At 44.3% G+C, this 23,242-nt stretch overlaps 1 protein-coding gene across 18 annotated transcripts in view; it reads left to right on the top strand.

Moving 5' to 3' along the window:
• The window catches only part of sox5 (SRY-box transcription factor 5), a 259,298-nt gene that overhangs the window by 201,473 nt on the left and 34,583 nt on the right, over positions 1-23,242 (top strand). For 17 of the 18 annotated variants that reach the window (XM_082511977.1, XM_082511984.1, XM_082511990.1 and 14 more), the window contains 3 exons: positions 10,796-10,882; positions 15,679-15,851; positions 17,077-17,145. In XM_082511977.1, the coding sequence (XP_082368103.1) occupies positions 10,796-10,882; positions 15,679-15,851; positions 17,077-17,145 (329 nt within the window). The remainder of the gene's footprint in view (positions 1-10,795; positions 10,883-15,678; positions 15,852-17,076; positions 17,146-23,242) is intronic. The other variant, XM_082511973.1, reaches the window with a different exon arrangement.

The raw sequence follows: 23,242 nt of genomic DNA, 5'->3' as shown, positions 1-23,242 counted from the left end.
TTCTCTAAACGCTTGGTTTCAGGCAGGTTTTTCTTCTGCTGGCTCTGTATGATTTAAGTGTGAGAGTGAATATGTCTGAAAGGGTCGTCAAGCACAGCTCACAACTTTAGAAAGGAGCCGTTTAAAGCAGTGGCAGAAGTTCACTTTTCAGTTCCCAAACACTTTGTCTTCCAGCTCCCAAAATGTTGACTTGGAAACTTGTATTTGGTGCTTTTTGTTAAAAATTGTAAGTCTAAAGACTGAGGGGAAGTACAGTAACCCTGATGACATCACTGTCACCTCCACAGGGTTGTTGTTTTACTTCACTGTTGTTACGTCATCCCTCGTTATAGTTTAATTATATCAAGTTGCTCAAATGTCAGCAGAGGCATTGGTTCAAATCCAGGCTAGCCAGACCTTTACTCCGGGTCTTTCTCCTGCTCTTTCCCCCTTTCTTTCTGTCTATCTCTGTCATTTGCTTCGTAAAATAAAGGCAAAGACACCCACAACTCTGTCATTTAATGCGCGAGTTTTACTCTTCCTATTTGCTAGCCACAGATGGCTAAGTGATCTAAACGTGACCTAACCATCAGTTGTTATCAACGAGGCATCTCATCAACCAAACTTATTTCTTCGCCTAACTGCGGCGTAATCTTGCCAGGAAAACTTGAGAATAGGAAAAGATTTACAAGGAGCGACGTTGACATGCCCGAGTAATTGGTGCACGGTGACCCATAAGGCTCCAACAGGTCAGACACACACACACGCAAACACACACACACACGCAAACACACACATGCTAGTCAGCAGAACATTCCACTGCTGTTTGGACTGTTGTTGCCATTGGTCTAATGGTTCTCACATGTCTGTCGCCCTATCTTTGAGCTGCACACAGGACAATGTGGGCTATTCTTAAGACTTTACAACATGCTCTGTCTCAAGCCGTTCAGCGCACAGATGGAACAAACATTCACACATAGAGAAGAAAGACAAAAAAGAGACAGAGATGGATATCAAGACTCAAACAGACACATAAACAGAGGGAGAAGTGTGTGCGCATGTGTGCGCGTCTGTTTGCTCTTGTCAGCGGCGTCCGCGTTAACTGGAATAGGCGGATCCCGCCTCCGCTGTCCAGCAAAGCAAAGCCACTCTAAAGCCAAGCCAACTGTCAATCAAACAGCCAACACAGGGCCAAACTATGATAACATCAGAAATAACGGTCTTCACCCATCAGTCTCACACGCGCACACACACACATAAGAGGTTAAAGTCACAGCTCAGCACTGTTTGAATAGGCTTTCAACATGCAAAACAGCATTAGTGTGTCAGCAGTGTCTTGCTGTTCTGTCTGTCTCTCTGTCATTGCTTTGACAGGCAGACGAAAAATGTCATGACTCGCAAGAGAAAACGCTGCTGCTGTGTGTCTGCGTGTGTGTTTATGCGTGCGCGCGCACGGAAGCGCGCACTCTCAGTCTGTCTCTTGTGTAGTTAATGCGTGGGTCCATTCCCCTTCTATACTCGGCAGGCCCAATACACAATGTCTTCTTTTGTTGTCACGTTAAAGTGATGCAATAAAGCTGTGCAGTGACAAGGACGGCCCGGGGGCTGCTGCAGTGACAGAGACGTCGAGTGTGTTGCGTGCGTGTGTGTGTGTGTGTGTGTGTGTGTGTGTGTGTGTGTGTGTGTGTGTGTGTGTGTGTGTGTGTGTGTGCGTGCGTGCGTGCATGGAGTGGAGACAAGAGCACTGAAGAGGGGTTATTGCCACGAGACAGATTGCAAGTGTCATTTTCCATTACAGCAGCCTGAGCCACTGTGTGTGACACACACACATGCACACACACAAGGTGCACATGCCTTGGCCCACTTTAACAGGATGCTTTTGACAGGGAGAGATGTGCATGCGTTAAGAGCACTGGCCCCTAGTATTTAACTCCATCCTTATAGAAACACATTTAATGATTTTTTTCCCTTTTACTTTAGATGGCTTATCTGATTGGTTGAGCCACAGCTCATTGGTATGAATCAGATTTTTCCATGAAAGTAAAGACTTCAGGTAAATTGCATTTGAATTTGCAAGTAACTAATAGATGCTGAAAACCTAATTTTAGCGATTTACATAGTTTAGTTGAAAGATTACATCACAAGCCATATTTAAACCCTTGTTAAACAGGCTGAAAACATATTGGATCATTTAAAAAATCTAAAGGTAAAACAGAGATTTTCTTAGTTGTATTTCTTTATTTCTTTCTTTATTTTTAAAGTTCACAGTCACAAGATGCAGGGTTTTTTATGTGGCAACAGAGCAGCTTTTCAGAGGCTCCTCAGTGAATACATTGAGTTTTAAATACAGCATGACCCATTGTTGCATGTGAACTTCTATTATCTATTCAAAAGTCTCTCATGAGGCTCTGTTTGTTAACCAGGCAATTAGCAGGCAGTATTTGGTGGTTATCAGTACTTCAGTTGACACTTGGTCTCTTCAGCCTGTAAAGTATGAGGCAGTAAAATGAAAATGGGATCTGTGTTCAGTCCCATAGCTTGTCCCTAATAAGGTGTGGTGGCAGCGGCTATCAGGGGCTGAGCTGAATTAGTCCGCAGTGGATTCAAATGTCTAGATCCTATCAAACACCATTTAATGATAATGGAGGTCACGGAGGCAATTGGGAAAATGCTGTGTGTATGTCTGTGTGTGTGAAAGGAACGTTTCTCTGTCTCCCGCAAAAACACAGCATTAAGATAGCATCGCTAATTTCACCGGCTCGGCACAAAAACAACACGCAGAGGAGAGAAGAAAGGAGGGAAAAAAATAATGCAACAACACACAAGCGAAATGAAACAACAAGGAAAAGTTTCTGTGCGACTTTCTCGAATGTCGCTCCAGATTTTGCCCTTCATCGTTCTTTCACAATGTCGCGCCCTCTCCGCTGCTATTTCTGACTGCCAGTGTGTGGATCTGGCTCGCTGAGATTTCATGCCAGTGTAAAAATTGGCTGAGGGTTTGGTTCAAATCAAATTGGACATAAGCACCCACAACACCATCTGTTAGGGAAAGGCAGTGGAGTGAAGGGCAGAACTCTGCATTCAGATAAATGGATTTTCAATTTATTAAATTGTTGACTGACACCCTTGTAAATGTTCGCTTTATGTGGCGCGGCCTATTCTTAGAACTTAATGGAAACATGTTGCCATACATCCATGCAATTCCTAATATTAGAATGCAAAAAAAAAAGTCCTGCTGCATCTGTTGTTTTGAGTTCGATCTTTTCTTTTTGCAGCACGAGAGAAAAAAAAATAAAAACGTGTCCTTTTTCTACAACTTAAGACTAAAATAAAGCGCCCCGCTCGGTTAGACTTCAGGTGTTTTGGCAAGTGATAACGTGTGTGACGGTTTGTATTAACAGGTGTGTCGCACCGAAACACAGCTGAGATTGTCACAGCACTTCAGGGGAGGGCCATATGTCCCCCCACCTTCCCCGTCGCTTCACCCAAAAACCTAACTTACATTAAAAGGTGAAAAACAACCTCGCAACTCTCTGAAGTTGATTTTGTTCAGCGTGAGTGCATGCCAGATACTTTGAGTCTGCGTGTGCTGGTGTCCTCCCTAGTCTAGTGGTCTGGGTGTTTATTAATAACTAAAGTTGGAGCAGCTTCTGAATGAAGAGTCACTGCGGACACTGAGGCCGACCAGGGACTGAATCTACACACACGCACACACATCCTCTGTCTGTTTCTTGCTGCGATCCTCTGCTTCAGTGGGAGAAACGGAGCACTGGGGGGGCGGGGGGGTTAGAAAGTAAGGAGGGAGGAGGATGAGGAGGAGGAGAGGGATTTTAGTGTTTACACAGAGGCCCGGCCACCGCGGCAACTGTTGCCAAGCGCCGTTCTCCCCAACAACAAGCCAGTAATTGGTACTTTTAGCAGCTAACCTTGCGGAGGTGGTGGTGCGAGGTGGGCTTGGACAAAAAGCTTTTTGATACATCTCCTCTCCGAAACATAGTGCCCCTGTTTCTGTTTCCTTTTCCTTTTTTCCCTTTTTTTTTTATAAACAAGAGACTGCCCATAATCTTGGCACCATCCTCATTGCTTTGGAACGATTGGACTGTCTTTAGAAGGAATCGATGAAAATGTGTCCAGACACATGGCCCAGCTCAACCAGACATGAATTGATCATCAAAATATCAACATCATCATTTCGTAATGGAGCGTGTTGGCGCCGTCAGCGTGAGGGGGGAGTCGGGGGTAGACAGACTGTGCAAAGCAAGAGCTGCGGTATCGAGAGGGTGTAAATAAGTGAGTTGTATTCCAAATTCAAAAGTTTCTTTGAACACCTCCATAATGTAAAAGACTGTTAAAGTTGAAGCGTTTTACTGCTGCGAGACTGGGTTAGCTACAATTTTGTAAATAGTAACAACCAACCTTTTTGCTTTTTTGGAGTAAGTATAGATATACCGGAATAAATCTGTTTTAGGTGAAGCATTAAGTCAGGTAATTACAGCTTGAAGCTATCTGGAATCAAACGTCGTTCTTAATTACGAATCCATGTGTAGGTGTGTTTGACTCCATCCTCAAACTGGTGCTTATAAGTCTTTTTCGTACAGTACACCACCCCCCAGATACAAGGTGAAAGTTTGATTAGTGCTTTTATGTAGCTCGGAATAATCAGATTTGTTTTATAGCTGACTCGAATGTCTAGATGCATTAAGAAATTTCATCAGTTGTTGTATCGTGAGACAATTCTGATTAAAGGCTATAAATCCAAAATGACGAGCAGGTCAAATCAGTTATGTTTCTGTGATTTTGACTTTGATTCATTTAGGGTAACCTTGTTAAGGTGTTTGCATGACTGTTGCACAGAGTTACCTTAATCTAGTTATAGTCTAATCTTTAGATCACATGTAGACATGCGTATTCTGTCTCTGTGATGACCACCAGCTAATGTGCGTGTGTGCTTTTTTGCTTTCTTAACTGCAGAAGTCACCACACGTTTTAGTGCCCCACTCGCTGCCTCTCTGTTGCTTCTTCCTGCCATCTCAATACTTCTGTGTTCAGGGTGGCAGTCTTAGACAAACTGCACCAGTGCTTGTATAATTGCTTATTCAAAGCTGACCCCTGCTCAGTTGGGGAGGAGGAGAATGAAGGAGGAAGGGGTTAGAGGGGGGAGGAGTAGATGGAGTCTCCTCATGGCTGCCAAGGCCCAAGTCAATGTGGAGCCTGTTTTGCGGGATATAAGCGCCGGCCACGGGTCCCAAGCCAGGGCCCTTTCCTGTGGGCCCTCCTCCTCCTCCTTGTCTTCGTTCTCCTCCTTCATCCTCCACCCTCCTCTGAGCCCGGCTGGGCCTGGCGCTGGCACAGAGGCCCCTTTGTTGTGCACCCGAGGACCCGGGCTCTCTGTCTCTCATACTCTCTCTTTTCCTCCCCTCTCTGCCTCTCTCTCTTTTTCTTTCTTTCTCTTTCCACACACACCACTCCGCCTCCTCCTCCTCCTCACCACCCCCCCCTTTCTTTTCCTTTAAAGGTCTCCAGTCTTCACAAATATGAGATAATAGGAAAAATAGAGCTGGCTGCTTCTGGTGACTCAGGGCAAAACGTCTGAGTGAAAAATAGAAAGTGAGAGAGGGAGAGAGAGAGAGATGGCATTGTTCGTAAGGTTGGTCCGAGCAAGCTGGACTGAGGTTGAGTCTCCTCCCCTCGCTCTCTCTCTCTCTCCTCTCTCCAGCAGCTCCCGAACCAAAAGCTTACTGTGGATCCAAAAGCCGGACGGGGGTTTGCTGCAACACACACACACGCACAGACACACACACACTGTTTCTCTCTCCGTCTCTCGGCAGGTGGACGGGGTTGTTTTGGCTCGGCTGCAGGGCAGCAGCTTGACTCCGTTTGAGCCAATGAGCCAAAATAATAGCCGACGATTCCAGAGTTATTGTCAGCGCTTTCCCCCCTCTGCTTTTCCCAGAATCCTTCTCAGCTGTGCGGGATCCGAATCAGAACGTCGCCCTCGGATGAATTCATTCGCTTACGCATGAAAATACAACAGTGGGATCACCAGTTGTTTGTACTGTACGCTCCAAACCATACAGACAAAACAAGGAAAGATGATTTTTGAAACTGCCTAATCCACTCTGATTGATTCAAGCGCCAAAATGTTGCAGGCAAAAAAATATAAATTGAAGGAAATGCGCAGAAAAACATCTAGAATGACGTGTGTTGGTATTTTACTCAGTGCAGACATCATACAGTTTAAACAAGGAGCTGAAGAATTTTCAGAATATGTATGTGTGATATTTTCAACATTATTTACATCCTTAAAGCAACTTAAGAAGCGAATAATGGAGAGAACTGCAGTTTAAATACTCAACACTTCCTCTTGCCTAATTTTTCTTTTAACACAATAAACTCCCCTCACACCTTATTTTTTTCTCACGGGGTATCCTCCCTCACCCTCATCTCACACCACCCAATCCTGAAAATATGCGACCCACACCCGTGCGTGGGCACCAGACTCCACCCGCTTACCTCACACAACACCAACATACGCAGACACATACTCGCATACACACTCAGCATCCCATACGTCAGAGAAACAGGGAGTAGTGTCTCGTATTTTCATGGAAAGTGTTGTGCTGTCCTCCTTTATTATGTGATTTTTGGCCCGTAATTAGCACTAGTAGATTCTTGCTATGTTTCCATTCAGCTATCAAGCAGATTTTATTTAAAAAAAAAAAAAGACTTCTTAAAACATTATGGAACATGAAGAGTGAATTAAGTGCATTTCCATATGCTGAGCTGAAGGAAATAAATCCTTGAATCTGAACGAGGTGGAAAGAGTCTTTCAAGAACCGATTTGTATTGGACAAGTTGTTTTTGTTGTTGTGGAACATCAGCCGTGGACGTATTTATATATATATTTTTAGAAGGAAGACAAAAACAAGCGATTTGCTTCTAATGAACTAGTGAACAAGAAGATAATGCATAGACAGGTCACAGTTTCAGGCTGTCTAAACCAAACGGCAACCTCTGGGGCTTAAAAACGAAGTTTGGGGCTGCAGTTCCTTTAGTGACCACTAGGATGGCTCCAAAAGCACGTTAATCCCCACAGTCTCCCATGGTTAAAAGCCTTTCACTTAAAGTTTAAGTATAAATGGCACAGTCGGTCATTTTTTTAGGTTATTTAATAAAGATTTATTGATTAGTATACGATGTGTATATCTCTGAAAGCAATCTTATAACTTATTAAAAATACATAGGAGTGTGTGTCATTTTGAGGAAGGTGCCATGTTGCCCCGCCATTTTGAACACACAGTGGACAACAAAATACCACCTCATATGGCCTCATATGTAGTACACCAAAGGTGAAAAGAAGTTAACCCGTATTCATGTCTGCACCTTCAAACTCAAGATATGAAGGATCATACCTATGTTTGATCAGCTTTTCAATTCAATTTTATTTATACAGCGCCAAATCACAACAACAGTCACCTCAAGGTGCTTTATATTGTAAGGTAGACCCTACAATAATACATACAGAGAAAACCCCAACAATCATATGACCCCCTATGAGCAAGAACTTCGGCGACAGTGGGAAGGAAAAACTCCCTTTTAACAGGAAGAAACCTCCGGCAGAACCAGGCTCAGGGAGGGGCGGGGCCATCTGCTGCGACCGGTTGGGGTGAGAGAAGGAAAACAGGATAAAAGCTGAAAAGGGGTCCTCTTCACTGAAGAAGGGAAAATGTGAAGGAAAGAGACAACACAGCTTGCTCCTCACCTCAAGCCTCAACTCCTGAACTGGATTGAGGACTGACAATGGACCAGCTAAACGACAACAGTTGATTATAAGCTAACATTATATCTCATATTATATAACATTATATATATATATATATATATAGCTAATGTCGAGTGCTCTAAAAATGACACTTTACTTCTTATAAACAGTTTCATTCAATTCGCACATCGTATGAGACTTTATTTAAAAAGCGTCAGAGTCTAACTATGTTTTCTCCACTTCAAAGAAAGTTTCTCTAACAGTAGCAAACAGTCGAACAACAGCTAACCAATGCAGACAAATGTTGTCTGTTGCTGTCTGTCAGGTGTCACCACCACTAATTTGAGTCACTGAATTGATCTTCTCAGCTGTCTCTGTGATGTTTGTGGTTTTTGGAGAATTTTAATGGAATTACGCAGTAAATAACACAGCCTGCTGTGTGGTACAGAACATCATTGCATTACATTCATACAGTTTATAGAGGTAGCTGGATAGTCTAAGCCAATAACTTGGCACGCCACCCTCTCATCCAAATATGGTTACTTCTGATACCAAAACAGCACCCAAATATTGTGGCTTCAAAATGCAAAGCCCAGAAAGCAATGAGTGATGTCAAAGAGTCCATGTCCATCTTTATTTTACAGTCTGTGGTTCAAACAGATCATTTTAACTGATTCGCACATGTATGTGTGGGTTCTTGACCTCTATTTCTGTGCGTGTATTTTTGCAGTTTGTCATGGGTGACAGTGGAAGTTCATTTCTCTTAGTGTTCGCCACATCAATCAACATCCCACTAAAAGATACAGCACGCCATCCCCTCTTTCCTTCTCATCCCCTCTTTTCTCTCCCTCTCAGCTCCTCCTGCCCATTTCCTCCCATTTTGCCATCCGCCGCACAATGAAAGAGCCTCTTGGCTTTTATTAATAGTTAAAGTGGCCCCAGCCTGTCACTGGGGACAATGGCTGCAGCCCTGTTAATAAATAAAAATAATAACTAGGAGATGGAGACAGAGAGGGAGTGCAATGGAAAGAGAACAGGCGACACTGCCATTTGTTGTTCCCTCTCACTTGTCAAAGCTCTTTGGCTTAAAAGCCTCTGTCATTGTTGAGGGAGAGGGGGCTGGGGGGGGGAGGAGGGGAGTGAGAGACAGAGAAAAATAAGGAGAGAGAGAAAGAGGCAGTGCCAGGGGCTAATAGCACCTGTTGGGGTGATGGTGAGACAGCTGTCGTGGAGGGTGGGGGGGGGGGACACAGGAGCACACTCTTTCTTCTACTCTTTCTATGCATGTTTTTGCAAAAGACTCTCTATCGACTCGTGCTCCTCCTCTTCGCCCTACCTTCATCCTGCTGTGAACCGATTCCCTGAAGGCTACAGTGGCTTCTGAGTGAAAGCACTAGGGCTGCTGTCTTACTGGTTAAGTGGCAGCGTTGAAGACTCAAGGACAGAACAGGGCAAGGACAGTGGGAAGACGAACAGGAAAAAGTGAGAAGTGGACTTGGCTCGAAGTTCAGCGTTGATCCCGAGGTGTGTGTTTTTTGCAAATGTGTGCTCACTGTAATCAGCAGGGCATGGATGTTGTCGTCTCCACGCCAGAGGAAAGGACCTGATTCAGGCCTTGAGGGAAGCAGAAATTAATGTGCTCTATTTTTTGAGTGTGTGTCATTATGTGAGGGGGGCTTGCGTGCAGGTTTGCAGGTGATCGGGTGTCGTTTAAATCCTTTAAATCTCCAGGTGGTTTGTCAACACTCCACTGTGGACAGAAAGGGAAATAGACGGATGAGAAGGAAAGAAAGAAGTTTAGGCAAAGTGCTGCTTTTTTGTGTACTCTGATTTGTTGTTGAGTGTGGAAGATATGTGTACATTCGTGTCTCTTTTAGAGGAAAAGATGCACTAAGCTGTTCAACTCAACACACCGGACATCCCCCCCCTCTCCTCTGTGGAAAACCTGAGTGTTTGTGCATCAGTATGCATGTGTATGGGTTTATGCATGCAGGCTGTCTCACACCAGCGAGATTAAGACTTTTCTTAAATCAGTCTTGTCATTATAGGGGAAGGAAAATAATCTGGGGACAAACAAACTTTTTTCCTGCTGTCAGCGTTTGCAAGTGTGTATACATCTATGTGTGGAGCCACATATACTGTATGAGCACATTCAAGTGTGTGTGTGTTTGCATTGGCTGATAGGGTTAATCTCCGTACTCAAAGTGTAAAACCTCTCTCCTTAGGAAGGCCTCCCATCCCAAGTGCAGATGGCTCCCAGTAAATAAAGTACTCTCTCTTTCTTTCTCCCTCTTTTGTCTGATCACTCCTCTCTCCTTCTCGTTCACGTCAATCACAGCCAACATTGTGACTACTCGAGGTTCATGGCCATATATCTGTGTACGCGTTTGTTTTTTTCCGGTGCTTATATGTGCACACATTTTAGGATTGGATCTTTCCAAGTATACACTCACCCGTGTGACATTTCCATTCCCCTCACTGTATGTGTACTTGTGTGCACAACTGTTACCATAGTTTGATTGTAATTAGTGAGTCTGCGAGTGTGTGTTTAGGTAGTGGTTTGTGCGCGTGTGTGTATGTGCGTGCGCCTGTAAGCGTCTGTGTGGAGTGTGTGTTGAAAACAAAGCACTAGCTGATAATGTGTCCATTGTGGCGGGTGCATTAAGGCCCTCTTTGTCTCAGGGCCCACAGGGCTAATGATTCTCTAGCAGCAGGTGAGAGGGAAAAAAGCCTCTCTTTTTTCGTCTCTCTCTCTCTCCCCCCATCTCCTCCACTTGTCTCTCTCTTTATCTTGCGTTGCGCTCCCTCGCTCTCTCCCTTTTTCGCTCACTTGTTTTTGTTTTTCAGATTTCCTCTCTTTCGATTATCAGCTCCTCTCTTTCCGCCTTTCTCTCCCTCTCTCTCCTGCTGATGCGGCCATTAGGCTGAGCCGCTGCTGCCTTTATTACAGCAAATGGACTTTAAATGAGCTTTATTGTCATGTTGGCCAGCCATCTGAATCCCTCTCTCTCTCCCTCTCCCCTGCCCCCCCGCCCCTCATCCTCCCCTAAACAGAGGCCCCCAGCATTGAGAGGCTGTTGTCAAAGGACTGGAAGGATAAACTTTTGGCCATGGGCTCAGGGCACGTCGGAGAAATTAAAGGTACGGTAAAACTAAATTATGCCAGAACTTAAAGACTTTAACCCTGTGAACTTGATTGAGGCACTGACGATGTCCATTGCGGGAGTAAAACATCTAGAGTTAGATTAAATATATGAGGCAGAAAGGCCTAAAGCGTGGTAGGTATGACATCTAGTGATGGGGCCATATTGTAAAGATGACAGCTCAGGTTAAAGTTGACCTGAAATGAACTAATATGAACTGAATTCAGATGAAGTGATCCTAAATTAACTTGATCTGTCCTGAACTAAACCAGGACACCTGCTTCATCTTGTGCGTATGACCAGCGCGTCAAAAAAAAAAAAAGTTAATGGCGTCTCTGCTAGTCTCGCAGCTCGCTGTTAATTCACTGCTAATCGACCATTTTATCCACAACAACCCTCTTTAACACCCAAGAGCGACACAGGCGGAGTAGGACAGAGGGCAGCAGGGGATACAAAAAGGGAACAAGTGGAGCTGTGCTGTGAATATGCAGGAGCAAGAATCAACGAGAACGAAAGCGAGAGAGGGGAAAAGATATAAGAGAGGCAGAAGAGACTGTGGCCATTATTCCCTGTAACTCCAGGGCAAAGCCGTCGTTCTCCTCCAGTAATTGAGCTTCATTAGGAAGCAAAGCAATATGTAATCAAAGAGCCTCACGGAGCAGCGTGGCCATCGAGAGCAGGGCTCCATTGATCAAACCTCCTTTTCCCAGCTCCCTGCCGCGCTGACATTTCTGTGTAGGGGCGTCCCGCTTGGTGCACCACACACCAACAGCTGGGGAGCAATGTGTGTGCATGCAGCGGAAGCACACATATGCACGTTTGTGTCTGTTAAGCCGGTGCGTGTCTTACATAAGAATCTGTGAGAAAAGGTAGAGCTGCGGAGATACTAAAGTGTTTGCTTTAATAGCGTCAGTGTGTAGGTGAGCGCACACATTGCTCTCACACTGTCAGCGCATCTCTTGATTTTTTTTTTTTTTTTTTTGCCCCCATCGAATTCCATTGAAGAGCATTTTGTGGGGAACAAAGTGAGCCACTGCCTCCTGCTCCGTTGGCTTTATTGAGAAGAAACATTGGTAAAAAGGCCCCATGCGGTTCACATAGCGATACACATACACACAATTATGGAACTCATAGTCCTGGAATAAATCTCCCCACGGTGTTATGCTATTAACGTCGCTCCCCCACACTAAAAAGTGACAGCACAGATGAGAACAATTGCTTGAAATCTGGATAACATTTTTATTCATCATTACGTTTATATGAAGGGAAATGCTTAAACCCCATACAAGAGACTTTTAAAGCTGCACCAATCTCTTTTTTTTTGGGGGGGGGGATAATCTTTGTACAGCTGTTTGCTTTTTCTTTTTTACTTCTGCTTGAAATCTCTGCTAAATATTTATCTCTACACTGCATTCCTTTTTACAATAAAGTTGTGTGAAAAGACACTGTAAAGTCTAGTTCCAAAGTTCCAAAGTGTGAAATGATCGCTTTGCTTAGCTGCTCAAAAGAAAGGAAGAGAAAAGCAACAAAAAGAAAATAAACTGGTGCCATTTATAGTCTTAAATAGTAGCTTTGTACTTGAAGCCATTTTTCTGTGATTGGCTGACCCTCGCAAACACCAGGTAGTTTAGGCTTCTGGACTCTGAGATTAGATACCCGAGGTATCCTCTTCCTTTGGCTGAAGAATAGAAACACTGCCTGAAACACAGCTTCTGGAGGAGGGCTAAACCTAAGCTTTTGGCTCATAAAGATTACTTATTCACTGACCTTGTTATCTTTATTGTCTTTACTCTGGTTTAATATGACCATCTAGGTACTTTAGGTTCATTCTGTACACCACCCATACAGAATGAGACAAAACCAGGTTTAAAGTCATTACGACAATTAAAAGGAACAGCTAATATTGTATGGGGAGAGGATGCTGGCTGAGAGAGAGCAAGAGAGTTGGAGGAGTTTCACTTGGTTCCACTGACCGGTCAGGAGAAGGTAATTGTTGACTGGTCTTCCTAAAACAAATTAGGCAAACAGGATCAGGCAGGTACACACACAGCTAGCAGGAGCAACAGTGGTATTCCTAATAATGTACTTACTATGTGCATTTTAAACTCCTCATTTATCTTTAAATAAACAATAAATGCAATAGAAAGGTCTGACTATAAGTAACTTTATTAGGATAACCAATTCTTCTGGTTTTTATTACTACAAACTACCACAAAACACCCACCATGTTAAGTACCTTAATTTCTCACCTTAGTATTGACTTGATGATATCAACTAATTTGATTATTCAGAGAAATTAAGTTCTTGTGTCCAAGTAAATATACTTCTTTGCATATGTTCTGCATTCTCTTATTCTACTTCACATCTATAATCCATTTCCTCCTCTTCTTTCTCCCTCCCTCCCTGGCCATCTCATCCCCACTCCTCCTTACTTACCCAGGGGGAGTTATCAGTGCAGCCGGGGTCATTAATTAGCACCGAACACAGTGACAAGTATTACATTGTTACAAATTGGTTAATTACCCTGCGCACGAGTGTGTGCGTGTGTGAGAGAGAGCGAAAAGGGAGAGAGTTGGTGTCGATTCGGGGAGTTTGTAGGTAAGCTCAGGCCGCGGCAATCAGCCTAAGGAGAAATGTGTGTAAACCAATGGAGGAAACCAGTTATCGATCCACCTGCCTGCCTCGCAGCAGCTGAAGAAACAAGGCAACGCGAGCTGATTTATGGGGTGACCACAGAAATTCTCAAAGTGTGAATGGGAAGAAATGAGAAGCAAAAGACGGGGGCGCCTCATGTCGGCGTTGGAGATTTTCGACATCTCGTCTCAGTTACTGAGCGTGTCGTTTTCCCCGGCCTTAGAGGGGAGCTGGAAACAGCTTGCAGAAAAAGAACGAGGACCGTCTTCCAGGCTCCTGGTTCGAGGAATGTCCGTTCACATCGGCGTGCACGCGCTCACTGTTTGGAACCAATTTTCTATATGTGTGGGTGTGTGTGCAGAGGGAGGCTAACCCTAACAAGAAAGCCCTACAATAAAAAGCCTCCTTTGATCCATCCTTTCACCTTTGCAACCCCCCTCTTAGCCTCTTTTTTTCTTTTTCTTTTTTCTCCCCTTCCTTCACACCCCTTCACCCCTCCGTTTGAACATGCCAACGTTTGTAACACAAGGCTCTTTCTTGTCTTGGTCAGCTTTGGCTACACACACACACACATATACATTCTGGCTCTACAAAGGTGAGTCTGTGAGTTAGGACAGCGGCGTGTTTATTTTTCCAGCGGCCAGTGCTCCCGACAGTTGCCTTTATTGTTCATTGTTGGCGGATGGATGGAGCGCGGGGGGAAGTGAGGGAGAAGGTGGGGAAAGGGGGTGTCGGTGGGTGCAGTGGGGGTGGCGGTGGGTGAGGCGGCAGCTACCAACAGGGGAAGACAAATGGATGGCTCTCACCTTCCCGAGCGGTCAAAGGCCAGGTCAGCAGACATGGCCTATGTCCCCCCCCCCCGACACAGATCTCGTCTTCTGGCTCCCCTCTTTCATCCCCTGCTGTGCTTCTCTTTCTTTTCTCCCGTTTCCTTCTCTTCCTTCTCTTTCTCCCTCTTTTCTTGTCCTCATCTGGTTTGACTGGTGCAGGAATGTGGCCCTGTTAAAGGTAGCAGCTGAAGAACAATGGGGGATTGTGCTGTTCCACACACACACCCACACACACACACACACACACACACACACACAACAAAGGCATGTAGGCAAACATCAATATATATGACCAGACATGGGCGCACACACATACTGATTTTGCCTCCGTGTGCCTCTCTCTAACTACATCCTGTTGAATGATTTAGGCCTTGTGTGGAAGCGCGCGCATGTGTGTGTATGTGTGTTTGTAATGGAGCTGGTATGTCAGGATCTAAGGAGTCAAAGGTCAGGCCATGCTAAATGTGAGCAGGAGGTTGGCTGACTGCAGGGTAAACACAGACCAGACACACTCTCCTTCTCTCTCTTTTCCTTCTCTTTTTCTCACAAGCACACTCATAGGAAAAAAAATACAACTCAATACTGCTACGGAGCACTTCCAAATTTATCCATATTTCAGCACCAATCGGATAAATATTGATTGTACTTTAAGTTTTAGTGAAGAATGTCAATTTGCAAACCTGGCTGAAGATTCGTTTTGTTTGGTAAACGTACGATTCTGGCTCAGACATTACATTTGCTTTGCCTCTTCTTCCCACCACATTTTGCCTGTTTACAAATACTTCCTCAGCCAGCTTTATTTTCTTTATTTCAATACGGCAATAAAAGCGGTGATGGATGTGGCTTGATTAATCACTGCTGGCCTTCTGTGCCCAGGAGAATGAGTCAACATCTGGTTTTACAACCCTGCTGCACACAAACGGCACTTTACCCATCTTCCTTTGACATGCCCCCTTCTACCTTTCAAAGCCCCTAACCAGTCATATATTAAGTCAGCTAACAAGTCATGGATAGCTTTGCTCTGTTTTTTCTTTTTGGTTTCTCTGACCCTGACTTCAACCCCAATGATTCATGCCATCCTTTGTATAGCCATTTTAATTTACAAAAACTGAAAAAAAAAAAACAGTAAACTACAGGGTTAATTTTAATATTTGAGGTGCTCGGACTCATCCAGCTGTAACCAGCCTGTTTTTAATTTAACAAAGGAAATATCAAGTCTAAAAACTGGAAGTGGAATTTCAAAAAGCACGGGGTAACCTTAGCAGAGTACTGCTTATTTCATATCACCTTTGACCTCTGTTGCCCCCCCTTCTTCACTCTTGCCCTTTAGGTACCCCAGACAGCCTGGCGGAGAAAGAGCGCCAACTCATGGGCATGATTGGCCAGTTGAGCAGCCTGAGGGAGCAGCTCTTGGCGGCCCATGAGGAGCAGAAGAAGCTGGCCGCCTCACAGATGGAGAAGCAGAGGCAGCAGATGGAGCTCGCCAAGCAGCAGCAGGATCAGGTATAGGAGCACGGTGCATGTGAAGGGCCTCATTTGGAAATGGCGTTTACTCCATGCCTATGCTGCAAAAAGAAAAAAAAATGTCCATACTAACAAGCCATTCAGTCTCCATTACTTGGTATATGGAGCACATTGTTTGATTGATCGCATTGCAAAATGTAAACTTCAAAGGTCAGTACTGTTTAAAATGCATCTTATAGGTCTACAACAGAAGGTGGATTTGAAAAGCAACAAATCACAGGATTTTCTGTCCCCTGCACGCTCTTTCTTCCACACACACACACACACATCTCATGCAGCGCTCAAGCAGCCAGAGACATGCGCCTTTGGCAGCTTAAACACAAGGACATTACACAGGAATCAGCTGAGGGTATGTAGTGTTGGAGCGGATGTAGAAGAGACATGCACACACTCCCAGCTCCCAGGCGAGAGTCTGCCAGGTATTTGCATAGAGAAGGGTTTCCCTTTTTTTGCCATGCTTTTTTGCTCCTGGAAGGCTTGGTTTTACAAAGAGAAGGATGGGCCCACACACACACACACACAGAAATACAGCTGTAAGGACAAATCACCTGTGACAAACACAATGCATTACAGTGCTCCTGGCTTCATCCTGCACCAGCACACAGTGCATGACTCTGACATTATGAAGACTGTACTCTATGTGAATTCTTGTGTTTCTCCATTTCTTTTTAGGAGTTGCTGGAGTTTCAGCTCAAAAGTTACTTATGTTTTCGCTGTAGCTGTTGTGTTTCATTGAAAGCATTGTTTTGAATGCAAAACAAAAGTTAAAGGTAAAGAAAGTGAAAAATTACCTTTCAAGAACAAAAGTATTTGTATTTTTGTCTGTTTTCTAGGATTGCAGAAGCCAAATTTCACATAATTGTGTAATTCTTTCCTAGTTAAATAAAAGACGCAGTCACATAAGTGAAAGCAAGCAGCTTTAAATTATCCTATGAGGCTAACTGTTAAAAATTGTGTGCTCATTATTTTTCAGCTCACATATCAAAAGCAGTCAGTTGTCAGCATGTCAGTAAGTGGGTCGATGTTGAGTCCATATGAAATGAGCTTTTTAATATTTCATACCAGGGCACTGACCCTCTGTCGTGCAACTGGGGCATCAGAGACCTGCAGATGTGTCGCATCTCCCACAGGCTCTGCACACACGAACGCACACGCATGCACTTTGTATGCAGTTCTAAAAGCGCATGGTGTGCTCTGTCCACAGATTGCCCGGCAACAGCAGCAGCTTCTACAGCAGCAACACAAAATCAACCTCCTGCAGCAACAAATCCAGGTGAGGCCAGCTTGTGTCTGCATGGCCATCCATATGATGTGCGCGCATGTTTGTGTATGTGCCCTTTGTGTGTTGGGTTTGTGTGAGCGTGCGAGTATGTCTGCGCGCGTGTCGGCATCACCCACAATAGCAATTTTGTGATTGTGATTGTTGCAGCTTTTCTATGCTCAGCCATCAGCATTTGGGGCCTGAATCAACGTTGACTTATAATGGTGACCCCTCCTCCTCTAACATACACTCATACAAAACCTGTGTAATCACTTAAAAATAGGTCGGTCTGCTTGGAAAAATCAAAAGTACTCTGTTGGCAGTATGTGCGGTTTAAGTGATTATTACATAAATCCAACTTGCTTGTCACACTGTCGGTGAAGTCCACTTTTCTGATGTTTATTCCATTGTGTCTGAGAGTGACTGTTAAAGGAATACAGCACCAGCTAATCAACCTAGATAATGGTAGCAAGTGTGAAAGAGAGACTCAGACAAGTAAAACCTTATTTTCTGATTATTTCAAGGCTGTTACGTTCTAAAGTACAAATAAACACACCCACCTCGGCACAGCTCTGCAGGAAAGTTCCACATTGTTGATTTTTGTACGACTGCAAACCCATAGAAACTATACTGTCCAATATGGCATCCTTGCTCTTTTTGTGCGTAGCTAAGCCCCTACCTGATTAACCTGGTTGCTACGACTCACACTTTTTTCCCCTTTTGAACAGAGGTTGATGCCAGAAACACTCTTAACACTGCAAAATAATAATAATAAAATAAGAATCCTCACACTCTCATACTGCAGGCCAAGTAGTACCCTTTGTTTAAAAAAATAAATAAATAAACGTTTCAGTTGTAGATGTGATTAATATTGCGTGATATTTTTGAGTTGGGTGGTTGTTGTATGAGATACTTGTTTATGTTCTCGCTTCAAAGGAGATTTGTAAGGGACTTTCATCACCACCGAATCCTATGAAATGCAAAATCAATAGGCCTTTATTTAGTAATGGCCAAATCTTATCATGTGGTGTATAAAAGTGAATGTTAAATAGCCAGTAAAGTCAAATAAAACTGCAAAGTAATTCAAATTAAAAGTCCCTTTTGAATGTGAGCCTGGTCCTCGGCTTGAGAAAATGGGTGGGTTTATATATGTAACACTTAAAAATGGAAGTATTGTACTTTTGGGTCCATACACTGGAGCCTCTATTTTGGTCCAGGTGGCTTGGAACGAATAGCCCAGCCCTTTGTAAAGGCAGATGACACTGAATTTTAAGCTGAGAAAGCTGGGCTTTGTATCATAAAGAGACACCCTGTCCAAGAAAGCGCACACACACACACACACACACACTCACTTTCCCCTGAGAGTTTAGCCATACACGGTTTGTGTGATAAGAAACCTTGTGATAGCATGTGTGTAGGACGTGTGTCTGTGTGTGTCCACGATACTGTGTAAAGCAGCTGTGTTTATTTGCTTTATGCGAATTAAATTCTTAATTGTCCGCGTTTTGTCTCTCTGACAAAAAAAGCGAGCACATGTTTGCGTCTGAGGAGTTCTCTGTGCCTTCTCCATGCGTTCGTTTCTTAACCCATGCGCTTGTGTGTGTGTGCGCGCGCACTACAGCTGTGTGTGTGAAGCCATAAACACGTCCGCTCATGATTCACTCCCTCACGACCCCGCCGAGACAAAGCTCTCTTTTCCCATGACTTTGCAACCTTTTCCCAAACAAGCGTCTCTCCATTGAACGGGCCCAACAATAGTTTCTCACAAGCAGGGGCAGCTGTAGGCAGCCTCGTTAAGAGAGACACACAATCAACAGGCGCTCATCACAGCAGCTCAAAACACTTAGACATCCACATATATGTTGCACACAACAAAGTATGCGAATACACGGACAAACATCCAAAATATACGCCTTCCCTTGCCCGTTCACACATATCACAAGCGGTCGTGGAGAGTGCTGCACACTCGCTCGATGATCAAACACACACTCGTCATCAAAGACTTGGTTGAGAAATACACTGCTTAATCATTCATGAAGAGATTGTCCACACAATCCCACAATACAATGGCCTGCCAGAGAGAGGGCACCAGGTTCAGTGTGTTCTGGTGTGTATGTACGTGTATGTGTGTTTTGTGTCTGTATGATAAGCCCCTTGTGATTGCATTTCCCCCTAACAAGGCTGAGTTCAGCTGTCCCTTCGTGTGTGTGTGTGTGTGTGTGTGTGTGTGTTTGTGTTTGTGTGTCTCCGTCCTTGGCTTTGTTAGACTTGAACCCCCAAAGGCCTGTGAAGAATGCTTTCAACCGTCCACTTGGAAGAGGTGATGAAATGAAACGAATAATCAAGCTCATGAAAAAGAGAGGAGAGTGACACACATCCTTCATGAAAAGAGGACAAATTATTTATTGTCCTTGTGTCTGCTTTCTTTTCTCTTTTTTTCCCTCTCAGGCTAGCGATATGCGTGTTAGCTTTCGCTATTTAGGCCAGCAGCACTTGCCGAATGCGGTGTAAGAAAGTTCATTTGCACAGACGGGCATAACAGCAGCAGAGGCTAATGGCATACAGTAGGAGCAGCACACGCACATGTGCACCTTCATTGTGTAGACGCTCATTAGTCTTCACAAGTCGGTGATTGGCTGTCTTCTCACTCTAATTGATTCTACCTGAAATGATCCATGATTTAGCATCACTTACAATCCATTAATTTTAATCATCCACTACATACACACACACTCTCCCTCACATTCACATTGTTTTACTTTTGAGTGAGCTGTCATACACTGTCCTAATCCTCAATCTTCCCTGGATGTAACCCTTACTTTTATTGTGATAAACCGTCTAAACCTAACCTTTAATTGAAGTCCTGACCGTACGTTATCTCTAACTTTGCCATAATCCTACACCAAAACCCCAAACATGACGAAACCTTTCCCTCTGGTTAAGCAGAGACCTTGAAAAACACCCTTTATGTTATAAAACTTTGTGTTCATTCCAAGGGTTCAGTCTAACTTGTCCACACAGAAATTCCAAAACAGGAACATGTGTGAACATAAGGACGTACAAGACACACAAAAACACATGCACACACACTTTCCTACCCCCTGCTAGGGGCCTTCTTGTTAAGCTTGAAGGGGTGAGCACATTTTCTCAAACTTCCCTTTACTTTCCTTCTCGTCTCGTCTCATTCTAATTAAACGTCTTGTCTCCGAGGCTCCCCCCGGTGTTTGCCGGGGACGACTGTTGCTGCCGTGCGAGGAAGCGCGACAGGGATGAAAGCAGCTCACCTGCCGTGAGGCTCAGGGCTTACCTTGAGAACACGCACACATTTTTATAGAATTGCCAGACACAAATGCACAATATATATTGAAACAGAGGGATGAGAGAACACAAGTGTGGCCTGCCTAATGAATCAAAACTCACTCATGCAAAGCACTCACACACACACTTTCAACTGTGTCTGCTCCTGTAGTGCTGCCCCTGTGTGCTGTCTTTAATCTCATCAAGAATCACTACTGCTATAGGTCAAAGGCAGCAGAGCAGAGAGAGAGAAAGGAGAAAAAAAATCAGAAAATGAGTAAAGCCACCTGATGCTTTGACTGGTTTAAGAGAGCCCAGAATTGGCGGCGACAGCAGCTAACAAGGTCTCTATTAAGGCCATCCTACACTGGTAACTCTATCTCACATACACAAAGCTAAGTGTAATACCTGATGCAATCACAAGCACAAACTCCTGTCTCTATCTGTGTTTTTCATTGTTGGGAAGAGGCAGACAAAAACATTGAAAAACATTTATTGATTTCCACGCACACGGTGCAGACCATGAACGTAACACAGGAGCACCTCTGTAGTCTTTGCATAGGAGCAGCTAACCCAATTGGCTGTGTAATTATTTAATCACCCCCATTACACCGCAGCCAGTGTAATTTGTGTTTTCCTTACACAGTGTGTGTCAGCATGCACACACACGTATGCACTAATAAACTGGACTACAACCAAACAGCCTTTCCCACTGAGGCCCACCCTCTCACTCTCTCTCACACACACACACACACACACACGCTTTCTCAGGCACAGATATACCTGTGTGTGCATCCTGCAGTGGCACTGCCACCTGAACCATGCCCCTACATTCACAGCACACTGGCCTAATAGCCCACTGTCCATAGAAAGTTAATGGACTAATATTAAAAGCCAGCTCCCTCTCTCTCTCTCGGTCTCGCTCTCTCTCTCCAAATTAATTATTGGTTCTATCGCTCGCACATCCCCTCTTCAGCAATAGGTCATACAGGTCTTGCATTAATTGCCGGAGCATATGGTCGCCAACAGATTTTAGCTGTGGGACTCGCACTTTAGCGGGGGCTATTTTTTCGCGCGCTCAGATGCGAGCCATATTGTGCGGCGCTGGCAGCTATTGTTCGGCGCATTAACTTCATAGAGCTAATTACTCCCCAATAATAACTTTACCTTGGAGTTTTTAGCGCAGCGCGTGCCAACCAACCTGTTTCGCACCCCATATGTTAATTAGCGGCCACATCTTCATTATGCCGCAGCGGCGCTTTAAGTTCAAGCTGTGCCGCCTGGCGCGTGGTGAACGCAGCCTCGACTCGCTGCCAATTATCCAACTCTTGCTCCCCTCTCCGTCTCTCTTCCTCTCACTCGTTCTCCCTCTCTTGTTCATTCTGTTCTCTCTATCTGCTGTTTATTTCCTGAGAAGTTGTCTCGCCAGGGTGAATTGTCAACTTCTCTCTCTCTTTCCGTTCCCTTTGCCCCTGTGAAATTTCTCGAGAAAAAGTTTCACACTTGTTCTTAATATATGTGATTTTTTTTTTCCCTTCTTCTTCTTCTGCTTAGAGTAATTTTTTTCTTTGTTTTGCATTTAGCTTTCACTGATTAGAGGCATTTTTCAGATCCGGTTTCGTTTCAGGTTTCTGTTTTGGGTGTGGAGGTGGGGTTTGCAGATGAAAGCGGCAGCGCCTCTTATTCTCCACGTCAGCAGTAGCAGTGTGAAGATTTGTGTGTGTGTGTATTGTAGGTTTTCATGTTCGCTTTGGGCCTGATGTGAAAGAGAAGCTGAGGAGCGCATTATTCCCAAAGCTCCTGCTGTTTAAGATGTGCCTTTTCCTTTATGTGAGATCTGGAGATTGTCTGATAGATCCAGCCTTGCTCTCCCTTTTTCCTACTCTTACTTTCTCCCGCTTTTCTTTTTTTCCTTCTGTCAGCTCATCTTTGTCTCTGATTTTTATAGCACTCTCCCTCCCTCTTCTTCTTGTTGGTTTCAAAGTTTACGGTGTGATCACAAGGCAGAGCTCGTGAGTTGCTTTAAGGCATTATTGTATATTCAATATTAAATGGGAAAGAAAGCTCCTACAGTATCAGAGTGATTGATCCTCTGTATTATGTGATAGCCACTCCACAAACAAACACACTCTCAGTTTTTGAGTCCCTCGCTCAGCTTGCTGCGACCCACGTTTCCTGCTTTGTGTGGCTTATGAAAGTCGATAAGTGTGAGTGTCAGTGAGCACGTTAGGCGATTGCTGCTACTGATCGGCTCAGCAGCTGTTACACTAACTCAGCTACTATGAGAGCAACCTATGTATGGGAATTGTTCTCTATAAACCATTCCCCATCTCACTCTTGTCTCTGTTTCTCATCCCTTTGTTCTTCTTCCTCCTGATCTTCTTATCCCATTGTGATGACTCATACTGTACATAATGCGCAACAGTTCTGTAGGCTGATTAATGTCTGCCTATTGTATGCAGGCATATTGTTCTGAGATTTAGAAAAGGAGGGGATGATATAGAGGAGAAGGTAGCTTTTCTCTGGCGTTTTCATTGGCAAAGAAAGAAGCAAAGTCATGTGCAGACACTGAGTCACACAATATAGATATACTAGTGTGTGTATGTATAGTATATATGTGCTACATCTGCCTCAAACTTATCTTACTCTGCTCCTCTGCTCCCCTTCCCTCTCCTCCCTCCGGTATATTACAGCATTTCTAGCCAGCTCTACTCCAGCATATGTCCAATTAGGCCTGAAAGGCAAAGCAGAACTGTTCTGTCTGTGATTCGTCCCCGCAGGGGTCCTGTCCGAGCGTCGCTCTGGAACGCCT

Source organism: Aulonocara stuartgranti (genome assembly GCF_965226115.1).
Source record: "Aulonocara stuartgranti genome assembly, chromosome: 17".
Taxonomy (NCBI): Eukaryota; Metazoa; Chordata; class Actinopteri; order Cichliformes; family Cichlidae; genus Aulonocara; species Aulonocara stuartgranti.
Note: the sequence above shows the minus strand (reverse complement) of the source record. Positions and strands in the feature narration are given on the sequence as shown.